Raw genomic sequence first — 11,656 nt, forward strand, 5'->3', positions numbered from 1 at the left:
CTCTGTATGTGTACATCTATGTATATCTGTGTATGTGTGTGTGATGTGTCTGTGTATATCTGTATGTGTATCTGTGTATGTGTGTGTGATGCATGTCTGTGTGTATATGTATATCTGTGTCTGTGTGTATCTGTGTGTATCTGTGTGTGTGTCTGAGTGTGTGATGTGTGTCTGTGTGTCTGAGTGTGTGTACATCTGTGTATATCTGTGTATGTGTGATGCATGTCTGTGTGTCTGTATGTGTATATCTATGTCTCTGTGTGTGTCTGTGTGTATCAGTGTGTGTGTCTGAGTGTGTGATGTGTGTCTGTGTGTGTCTGTATGTGTATATCTGTGTATGTGTGTGTGATGCATGTCTGTGTGTGTCTGCATGTACATCTGTGTATGTGTGTGATGCATGTCTGTGTGTGAGTGTACATTGTGTGTGTGATATGTGTCTGTGTGTGTCTGCATGTACATCTGTGTATGTGTGTGATGCATGTCTCTGTGTGTCTGTGTGTATATCTATGTATGTGTGTGTGATGCATGTCTGTGTGTGTCTGCATGTACATCTGTGTATGTGTGTGTGATGCATGTCTGTGTGTGTCTGTGTGTATATCTATGTATGTGTGTGTGATGCATGTCTGTGTGTGTCTGCGTGTATATCTATGTGTGTGATGCATGTCTGTGTGTGTCTGCATGTACATCTGTGTATGTGTGTGGGATGCATGTCTGTGTGTGTCTGTGTGTATATCTATGTATGTGTGTGTGATGCATGTCTGTGTGTGTCTGTGTGTATATCTATGTATGTGTGTGTGATGCATGTCTGTGTGTGTCTGTGTGTATATCTATGTATGTGTGTGTGATGCATGTCTGTGTGTGTCTGTGTGTATATCTATGTATGTGTGTGTGATGCATGTCTGTGTGTGTCTGCGTGTATATCTATGTGTGTGATGCATGTCTGTGTGTGTCTGCGTGTACATCTGTGTATGTGTGTGTGATGCATGTCTGTGTGTGTCTGCGTGTACATCTGTGTATGTGTGTGGGATGCATGTCTGTGTGTGTCTGTGTGTATATCTATGTATGTGTGTGTGATGCATGTCTGTGTGTGTCTGCGTGTATATCTGTGTGTGATGCATGTCTGTGTGTGTCTGCGTGTACATCTGTGTATGTGTGTGGGATGCATGTCTGTGTGTGTCTGCGTGTACATCTGTGTATGTGTGTGGGATGCATGTCTGTGTGTGTCTGCGTGTATATCTATGTGTGTGATGCATGTCTGTGTGTGTCTGCGTGTACATCTGTGTATGTGTGTGGGATGCATGTCTGTGTGTGTCTGCGTGTACATCTGTGTATGTGTGTGGGCTGCATGTCTGTGTGTGTCTGAGTGTACATCTGTGTGTGTGTGATGCATGTCTGTGTGTGTCTGCACGTACATCTAAGTGTATGTGTGTGATGCATGTCTGTGTGTGTCTGTGTGTGGGGGGTAAGATCTAGTGCTAATGTCATTTCTGAAGCCAAAGCAGACCTCTGGCTGCCAGCCTTGGCGCCTGCTGGGATGAGGTGCTCGTCCCAGGTGAGGGTGGACCAGGGCAGCGACAAGCACCCTGTCCTGGGCAGGCTGATCACTGTGCAGCCAGACGGCTGCTGAAGGCACGCTCCCCCTGCCCCCAGAGGGGTCCAGTGGGCTGTGTGGTTGCAGGGCCAGGTTTCTCGGCAGTGGTGGACCATTGCCAGTGGCTGTGACATCGCTGGGCTGGAGGAATGTTCCGCCGGAGGTCATCCTGGAGTCACAGGGTGCACCAGCTTTGCCGTGCGAGGTGCACCTGACTCAGGTTCCTGCAGCGCAGGGAGGTGAGGATGCAGGGGAGGCCCCGGGTCCTGAGGTGTGGGGCAGCCTCGACTTCTGTCAGCCTCAATCCAGACTCGCCGGGCTGAGCAGTTAGGGGAGGACGCACGTGGAGCCCATGGTGGCAGTGCAAGTAGGGCACGCGCTGAAAACTGCCCATTTATCCTAGTTCAGATCCAACCGGGGCCCGGTGTCTGCAGCCTCACTGTGGGCCAGGGCGCTCCTGCATGGTCATGGGTGCTCCCAGGGGACTGTTCAGACGCAAGGGCCAGAGGCCGCAGAGGCTGGGCCTTCCCCAGGTGCTCCTGCCACTGCTCTGCCTGCCGCTGACCGAGCCTGGTGTCCACGTGGAGCTGGGCCCCTTCTGGGGAACAGGGAGGTTTGTGCCCTGTGTGCCAGGAGCGGGGTTTCTCTGGGGAACGGGGTGGGGTTTGTGCCCTGTGTGCCAGGGGCGGGGTTTCTCTGGGGAACAGGGAGGTTTGTGCTCTGTGTGCCGGGGGCAGGGTTTCTCTGGGGAAGGGGTGGGGTTTGTGCCCTGTGTGCCAGGGGCGGGGTTTCTCTGGGAACGGGGTGGGGTTTGTGCCCTGTGTGCCAGGGGCGGGGTTTCTCTGGGGAACGGGGTGGGGTTTGTGCCCTGTGTGCCAGGGGCGGGGTTTCTCTGGGGAACGGGGTGGGGTATGTGCCCTGTGTGCCAGGGGCGGGGTTTCTCTGGGGAATGGGGTGGGGTTTGTGCCCTGTGTGCCAGGGGCGGGGTTTCTCTGGGAACAGGGAGGTTTGTGCCCTGTGTGCCAGGGGCGGGGTTTCTCTGGGGAATGGGGTAGGGTTTGTGCCCTGTGTGCCAGGGGCGGGGTTTCTCTGAGCAGCAGACTCCACACTGCAACGCTGCGAGGCTGTTGGGTGATGCAGAGGCACAGTGGGGGCTGCGTTCCCAGGGTCTAGGACACCCCCCTCCCCGGTTCCTGAAGACCAGCTTCTAAGCCGCCCAAGCCCTGCTCCCTGTGAGTGTGAGGCTGGGAGGGCCTGGGCCCTCCTCCAGGTGCCCACACTCTGTCCACCCCCATTCCTCCAAGCTTTCCTGAGGCTCGTGGGGCTGCCCGGGCACGCTGTCGTCCCGTGGGACAGGGCGTGGCCGAGCACAGCATCTGGGGGTCCTCACTGCTGACGGGGTGTCTCACCTGTGGCTGGGGCTGTGACTTCCGGCCACCTTGTGTCTGGCTGGGCTGCATCTCTTGGACGTGTGAGAATGACCGGGTCACCCCGGAAGGGACTGACAGAGCTCCGGGGGCCTGGGCCTCGGGGGCCTGGGCCTGGGGCGCCGTCCTGTGCTGTGGGAGGACAGAGTGAGCCGTGGTCCTCACCTGTACACCTCTGCTCAGTGGATTCCAGAGGGTTTATAAGCTCGGTCCCACCTGGGCAGGGCCTCTGCTGGACTCCAGGTGTGCAGACCAGGATGTGAAGTTCCGGGGGATTGAGTGCTGGGAGCCTGGGCTGTGACGGCCAGGTCTCTCCTCTTTCTGTGATGTCACTGGGCCCTGCAAAGACCTCAGCACACTCCCTGGGGATGGCAGCACCGACCTCACTGCTAGGCGAGGTCTGGCTCTCCCAGATGCCCCCATGGGGCCTCTCTCCCCCACATCCGCAGCCTTCGGAGGGGCTCCCCGCGGTCAGCAGCTGTGTACCTGGGTCCTCTGCCCTGGGGATGTTGCTGGAGGTGGGGCCTTGCCAGGGGTGGGGCACTGGGGGGCCTGGGAGCATTGCTGCTGGCAGGACTGCTGGGCCAGGGGAAGAGAGTGCTCTCCTGTCTGGGGGTCTTCTACACAGGGGTGTTGCCAGGGGCGGACATTGCTGGGGCGGGACCTGCCGGGCCAGGCCAGGAGAGTGCTCCCATGTCCAGGGGTCCTCCTCTTCCTAACCTGTGCTTTCAACTCAGACAGCGGGCACAGGAAGCCAAGCCACCATATGTGTTGCTAATGGGAGATTTCTTTTAAAAAAGCCGTCTTTAGTACAGAACATAAATCAGGTCTCCTTGTTTATTTTTAATTTTTAAAATTTCCAGTGCAATGCATGATCACGATACACCTCTGAGCAGTGCGTGGAAAGCCCGTGAGAAGAGTGTGTGGTTTTGTAATTCATTGATCCACGGAATCTCTAAAGTCTGGGGTTTGGCCGCCTCCTGCTGGCTCCCGGCTCCCTGGCCTTGTTGCTGACTACATGTACATAGTGTCGCATGTGTCTGCTCGTCTGTACACACATGTGACATGAACAAGAATGTGTCCTCCAGGGATGCCTTTCCTGTACTACCTTCTGTGCTTGTCCACATGTGTGTGTGCCACGTGTCCTCATGTGAGTGTACCACATGTCCACATGTGTGCTGCATGTCATGTGTCCACATGTGGGCACGCTGCAGTCCACATGTGAGTGTGCCACATGTCCACATGTGAGCATGCTGTGTCCACATGTGAGTGTGCCACCTCTTCACATGTGTGCTGCATGTCTGCATGTATGCGTGCCATGTGTCCACATGTGAGCATGCTGCGTGTCCGCACGTGAGGGTGCTGCCTGTCCACATGTGAGTGCACCATGCCGTCTCATCCCAAGTCTACCTTCAGCCTTGGGTCCTCTTGGCACTGAAACACGGAAGTTGGCACGCTCAGCAGACACTCTGCTTCCCAGAGCAAACTCTCAGATCCCTGGAGCGCAGCTGGGTTACAGGTGCTGCGGGGGCTGCACTCAGCAAGGTGGGCTCGGCACGGCCTGGCCAGCAGTGTGGCGAGAAACCCCTTCCCCAAAACCTCGACAGCGGTCCTGTCCTTCCCAGTGTTCCCCGGGGATTCCCACAGCAGCCTCCTGCCATCTCAGCACTGCCCCTCCATGCATCCACAGCCCATGGAGCTGTGCCGTCCCCCTGCTCTCTCTAACGCCATCTCTCTGTGTCTGAGGCCCATGGAGCTGTGCCGTCCCCCTGCTCTCTAACGCCATCTCTCTCTCTATGGCCCATGGTGGCTGTGCCGTCCCCCTGCTCTCTCTAACGCCATCTCTCTGTGTCTGTGGCCCATGGAGCTGTGCCGTCCCCCTGCTCTCTAACGCCATCTCTCTCTCTATGGCCCATGGTGGCTGTGCCGTCCCCCTGCTCTCTCTAACGCCATCTCTCTGTGTCTGAGGCCCATGGAGCTGTGCCGTCCCCCTGCTCTCTAACGCCATCTCTCTCTCTATGGCCCATGGTGGCTGTGCCGTCCCCCTGCTCTCTCTAACGCCATCTCTCTGTGTCTGAGGCCCATGGAGCTGTGCCGTCCCCCTGCTCTCTAACGCCATCTCTCTCTCTATGGCCCATGGTGGCTGTGCCGTCCCCCTGCTCTCTCTAACGCCATCTCTCTGTGTCTGAGGCCCATGGAGCTGTGCCGTCCCCCTGCTCTCTCTAACGCATCTCTCTGTGTCTGAGGCCCATGGAGCTGTGCTGTCCCCCTGCTCTCTCAAACGCCATCTCTCTCTCTCTCTATGGCCCATGGAGCTGTGCTGTGGCCCTCTGCTATAACACGGTCTCTCTGTGTCCGTGGCCCATGGTGGCTGTGCCGTGGCCCTCTGCTCTAACCCTCTTCTCATTTCTCCACTCAGTTGCTTTTCTCCTTTGAAGGAGCACCTGTGCGGTGTGGGTTTGAATCCTTTGTTCCGTTGCTTGCTGATGTTTTCTCTCACGTGTCCTTGAAGTCTGCTTATGCTGCCTTTCCCTGCTGCAGTATTTAAGTGTGAGCTGCAGTTCTGAATCTTGAACACGTGTCTCATTTAGGAAGGCCGTCCTCTCCTGAGGCTGTGTGGGTGCTTTTCCAAGTTTTCTTCTAATATTATTATTGTTTTGTTTTTATGTTTAGCTCTTTAATCCATCGGGAAATGATTTTTGTATATGGTGTGAGGTAGGTATCTAAGCGTACGTCTCACTGCACAGTTCGTTGTCCCGGCACGTCGGTTACTAACCCTCATCTCGTGTATTGGCCGCATGAGTCTGCTCCGACTCTGCCCACTGACCCTGTCCACCTCGAGCCTCAGAGCCGCGCGGCCACGTGAAGCTCCACGAAGCGCTTTGCTCTTGGGTGGAGCGCCCTCCCCGGTGTCCAGCCTCAGGCAGTCCCAGCGTTTATCACGTGTTCGCGGGGGTGAACCCGGGATCCCTCTCGGCGGTTTGCATTCACCATTCCCGTGGACTTCGTGCAGTGGTGCTGACATTTAGCCGAATCGGAGGAGGAATGAGACCTTTAGGGTTTTCCGTTCTCTCCATGGAAACGACATTTATTTTAGATATTAGGTACTTAGATATTCGTTTAGGTTTTTTATATTTTTCAACACTTTGGTGTAAGTAGATATTGCTCATTTCATGCTAAAGCTCATGTCTAGAGGTTTTAGTTTTGGCTGCCCTTGCGTGGACAGCGCTGTTCTACGCTCTATCTTGAGTGCCTGCGCTGCGCTTTGGGAATACTTTGGCTTCTGTGTCCCTCTTGTCGGCCGCTGGCTGGCTGACCCCGCAGGTGCTTGGTGCCGCACGCCCCGCCAGACACCCGGCGTTTCCCTCCTCGGCGCCTCTGCTCCGGTGTCTACGCCGGCTCTGCTGCCTGGCACTTCCTGAGCAGCGCTGCGCTAGCCCGTGCGTGTCCTGACACTCTCCAGGTTTCGCCACTGAGGACAGCGGTCCGAGCCGAGCCGAGCTGAGGGCACCCCGACCGGGAAGGGCTGTGGGCTTTCCTGGCATCTTGTGAAAGGATGGATTTTTTTCCTGAGCTCCGAATTTTCAGTGAATTAACCCTACATTTCCTAGGGCTGATGCGTCCTTACTGAGCTATGATATGTGACTCTTGAAATATGTTGCTGATTGGACGCACTTCACTCATATTATATTCATAACAGAAATAGTTTCTCACATAAGTAGATTAAAATATCTGTATCTGTCTCCATGTGTTTAGCAGTCTATGCTAAATTTCATTGGTTTTGTTATCAGAGATGTTCAAGTCGCAGAGAGTGTTTTGAAAAAAAATTTATCTGTTTTCTTTAGAAAAGTACAAATGGAATAGAGAACTTGGCAGAATGCACTGACAAAACCATCTAGAGATTGCATTTTAAATACATTTTTCTCTATAATTTTAATTGCTTCTGAGTTGATGCTCACTCATAATTCGCATGTGCTAACCCTGACCCTGTCTTCACGTGCACCGTGGCGCCATGTGTGTGTGTCCTCCTGCGTGTCCTTGGGCCCTTGCATGTCCCTGGCCCCTGTGTATCCCTCACCAGCTCTGCTACCATTCCTGCCATGTTGCTCTGCGTTCACCCTGAGGTTAGACTGTCCTCACCTGTGGTCAGCCTGTCCTCACCTGTGGTCAGCCTGTCCTCACCTGTGTTCAGACGGTCCTCACCTGTGGTCAGATGTCCTCACCTGTGGTCAGCCTGTCCTTACCTGTGGTCAGACTGTCCTCACCTGTGGTCAGACTGTCCTCACCACAGTCAGACTGTCCTTACCTGTGTTCAGACTGTCCTCACCATGGTCAGACTGTCCTCACCCGTGGTCAGACTGTCCTCACCATGGCCAGACTGTCCTCACCCCATGGTCAGACTGTCCTCACCATGGTCAGACTGTCCTCACCCCATGGTCAGACTGTCCTCACCATGGTCAGACTGTCCTCACCCCATGGTTAGACTGTCTTCACCCACGGTCAGCCTGTCCTCACCCCATGGTCAGCCTGTCCTCACCTGTGGTCAGACTGTCCTCACCTGTGGTCAGACTGTCCTCACCCCATGGTTAGACTGTCCTCACCATGGTCAGACTGTCCTCACCTGTGGTCAGATGTCCTCACCTGTGGTCAGACTGTCCTCACCACAGTCAGACTGTCCTTACCTGTGGTCAGCCTGTCCTCACCATGGTCAGACTGTCCTCACCCGTGGTCAGACTGTCCTCACCCCATGGTCAGACTGTCCTCACCATGGTCAGACTATCCTCACCATGGTCAGACTGTCCTCACCCCATGGTCAGACTGTCCTCACCATGGTCAGACTGTCCTCACCTGCGGTCAAACTGTCCTCACCACGGTCAGACTGTCCTTACCTGTGGTCAGACTGTCCTCACCTGTTATCAAACTGTCCTCACCCCATGGTCAGACTGTCCTCACCTGTGGTCAGACTGTCCTCACCTGTAGTCAGACTGTCCTTACCTGTGGTCAGACTGTCCTCACCTGTGGTCAGACTGTCCTCACCTGCGGTCAAACTGTCCTCACCACGGTCAGACTGTCCTCACCTGTGGTCAGACTGTCCTCACCTGTAGTCAGACTGTCCTTACCTGTGGTCAGACTGTCCTCACCATGGTCAGACTGTCCTCACCTGTGGTCAGACTGTCCTAACCATGGTCAGACTGTCCTCACCTGTGGTCAGACTGTCCTCACCTGTTATCAGACTGTCCTCACCATGGTCAGACTGTCCTCACCCGTTATCAGACTGTCCTCACCATGGTCAGACTGTCCTCACCATGGTCAGCCTGTCCTCACCCCATGGTCAGACTGTCCTCACCATGGTCAGACTGTCCTCACCTGCGGTCAAACTGTCCTCACCCCATGGTCAGGCTGTCCTCACCTGTGGTCAGACTATCCTCACCCGTGGTCAGACTGTCCTCACCCCATGGTCAGACTGTCCTCACCTGTGGTCAGACTGTCCTCACCATGGTCAGACTGTCCTCACCCATGGTCAGACTGTCCTCACCTGTGGTCAGACTGTCCTAACCATGGTCAGACTGTCCTCACCCCATGGTCAGACTGTCCTCACCTGTTATCAGACTGTCCTCACCATGGTCAGACTGTCCTCACCCGTTATCAGACTGTCCTCACCATGGTCAGACTGTCCTCACCATGGTCAGCCTGTCCTCACCCCATGGTCAGACTGTCCTCACCATGGTCAGACTGTCCTCACCTGCGGTCAGACTTTTTACCTATGGTCAGACTGTCCTCACCATGGTCAGACTGTCCTCACCTGCGGTCAAACTGTCCTCACCCCATGGTCAGGCTGTCCTCACCTGTGGTCAGACTATCCTCACCCGTGGTCAGACTGTCCTCACCCCATGGTCAGACTGTCCTCACCTGTGGTCAGACTGTCCTCACCATGGTCAGACTGTCCTCACCCATGGTCAGACTGTCCTCACCTGTGGTCAGACTGTCCTAACCATGGTCAGACTGTCCTCACCCCATGGTCAGACTGTCCTCACCTGTTATCAGACTGTCCTCACCATGGTCAGACTGTCCTCACCCGTTATCAGACTGTCCTCACCATGGTCAGACTGTCCTCACCATGGTCAGCCTGTCCTCACCCCATGGTCAGACTGTCCTCACCATGGTCAGACTGTCCTCACCATGGTCAGCCTGTCCTCACCCCATGGTCAGACTGTCCTCACCATGGTCTGACTGTCCTCACTGTGCCATGTATGTCCACTTGCTTGAATCACGTGTGCTCTGAGTGTCCTTGTTCTCTTCTGTGTTGAATCCTGATTCTAGCTACATGTAAAATAAATGATTAATGGTGTTAATTTCCCCCAGATCACTTCAGCTATGTGCCATTGTTTTCCATGAGTAGGATTTTATTTATTATTATTGCAATGAATGTTTTTAAATTTAATTTTCATTTTTTCCTCTCCCAACTAGTTTATTTTGAATTGGCTGCAGAACCGTTAAAAATATCCTTTTGTTATTAATTTCTGATTCATTTTATTTGATACAGAGAAAAGATTTTTTTGTGTGTGTGTGTTTTCTCTTGGAATGTGAGATTTCCTTCGGGGCTGAGTCCGTGATTAATTTACATGGATTTGTAGGTGATTTAAGGTAACAGCATATACAGCGCAAGAAGTGGCAGACATGCGCAGTCACAGTTCTCATCCATTCGCTGGAACTCATTACTGTGTGTTTAAAATGCATCTTTATTTATGTTGTCTTCTTGGATCTTTTAATTTGTGAAAAATGTTTTAGTTTTCAATTTAGTGGTAGCTTTGTCATTTTTTCATCTATAACCTGTGTTGACATACGCACATTCTCTCTGCATGCATATGTGACGTTTATGTACTGTCATGTATTAGCTGGAGCGTAAAAGTCATACTTATCACCATGACGGGTCTTTGGGTCTCCCCATCTCCAAGTGTGACAGGGGAGTTTGTCTTCACTTCTCGTGGCATTCTGAATTTCTTCTATATGTGTATGTGAAACACTACAAAATGTACAGGAAGCCAACAGTGAAAGAAACGCGTATCTGGGGGGCTAAGGTGCTGTGGGGCCCCACATCAGGGGGCCTGGGCTCAAGTCCCAGTCCACTTTGGGTTCCTGCTGACGCCCTAGGAGGGTCCCTGCCACCCATGTGGGAGACCTGGGTGAGCTCCTGGCTGAGCCCTGGCTGTCATGCGTGTCTGGGGAGTGAACCGGCGGATGGACGGTGCCTCTCTCTAGGTCTGTCTCTGTGTCTGTCTTTCTGCCCCTCTGCCTTTCAAATAACAGAAGACAAACAAGGAAAAGGGCCCAGGAGAGGTCAGGTGCACGTGCGAGGCCGTCCTGCGACTTCTGTGCCGCCCCGCGATCTCTGCCCTCTTGTTTTCAGGGCTGTCCTCGTGCAGCCGGCGCCAGCTCTCCCCGGGCTCTGCTCCTGGGCGGAGTGTGTGTCCCCTTTTCTCCTTGTCGGGGGACGGCCGCTGTTCTCCATCCCATCCTGCTTCTTCACGTTGGCTCGGTCTCGGGTTTGGAAGCCGTGGTGCAGCGGCCGTGCCCCTTAGCAGCGGGCATGCTGGGTGTGAATTGGCAGAGCCCATGGTCAGCCGCAGGTCCCCTCCCCCGCCCCGAGCGGCCCCGGGGCCTTGGCCAGGCTGAGTCCCTTCGGGTCCCCCAGGCTGGGGTTATCTGCAGGCTGCATTCCCGACAGGTGTGTGCCAGGCGCCCTGGTGGTGCCGTGGTGGTGCTATGGGCCCGGGTCCTGTTCCACTCACAGGAAGCCACTGTTGTCAGCATGGCCCCTCCCAGTTTGCGGCAGCTGCTTGGACGGACTGGCGTCTCTGTGGTCGGCTTGTTGGCAGCTTCTGTGACGTCCCAGTCACTGTGCTTCTGGGATCTTTCTCACGTTTTCCCAGAGTCTGACGGAGGCTGTGGGTGCAGACCCCAGGGGCCTTCCCCGCTGTCCTCCGTCTGCCCCTCCCCTGCCCCCAGGGACACGAGGACGTGGGCTGAGTCCACACAGACGTGTGCAGAGAGCTCTGTCAGGGCACTGCTGCACGGCGGGTCTCGTCTTTCTTGAGGTCCCCTGACCTTCACCCTCTGCCCCTTCCTCTTGCCCTGGCCTTGGATCTGTGAGGCACGTGTGCCTGGCGCCCTCCGGGGCTAACGTAAGGCCTCCCTGGGGCTGGCCTTGTTGTAGACCCTCTGCCTGCCCACTACTGTCCTCCCCGTGGTCTCCCCTGCCGCTGGATTCCCCTCACCCACAGCGCTGGGTGCTGAATCCTGGGCAGAAGCCCCAGTCACCCGTGGGAGGGGTGGTGCCCTGGCAGAGTCGGGCTCCGGTCAGGGAACAGCTCTGAATCTCCCGCGGTCGAAGCTGGGACCTCGCTTCAGCTTGGTGCTGAGGAAGTATACCTTCCCTCTGCCGCCCCCTCCCACGGCCACTGCAGGGCCCTGGTGGTGATGGGTGTGGTTGCGTCTGTCCTGGGACCGTCTGCGCCCGGTGCGCATCGCGGGGGCAGGATGTGGATGGGCAGGCAGGCCCTGGCTCCTGCTCATGCGGTGCCCTCTCTGCCCGCCAGGTGGGGGGACACACCATGCTCCCCATCCGCTGGATGCCCCC

General features: G+C 55.3%; 1 protein-coding gene across 5 annotated transcripts in view; it reads left to right on the forward strand.

Moving 5' to 3' along the window:
• NTRK3 (neurotrophic receptor tyrosine kinase 3) overlaps positions 1 to 11,656 on the forward strand; it is a 269,188-nt gene that overhangs the window by 245,399 nt on the left and 12,133 nt on the right. For 4 of the 5 annotated variants that reach the window (XR_016218621.1, XM_070053298.2, XM_070053296.2 and 1 more), the window contains exons 17-18: positions 5,692 to 5,733; positions 11,616 to 11,656. The exon at positions 11,616 to 11,656 is cut by the window's right edge and continues 118 nt beyond it. Coding sequence is in view for 4 of the 5 variants with exons in the window: in XM_070053298.2 (XP_069909399.1) it covers positions 5,692 to 5,733; positions 11,616 to 11,656 (83 nt within the window). In the remaining variant the exon portion in view is untranslated. The remainder of the gene's footprint in view (positions 1 to 5,691; positions 5,734 to 11,615) is intronic. The other variant, XM_070053299.2, reaches the window with a different exon arrangement.

This window comes from Oryctolagus cuniculus, chromosome 12, assembly GCF_051225735.1.
Source record: "Oryctolagus cuniculus isolate XC-2025 breed Fujian yellow rabbit chromosome 12, ASM5122573v1, whole genome shotgun sequence".
Taxonomy (NCBI): Eukaryota; Metazoa; Chordata; class Mammalia; order Lagomorpha; family Leporidae; genus Oryctolagus; species Oryctolagus cuniculus.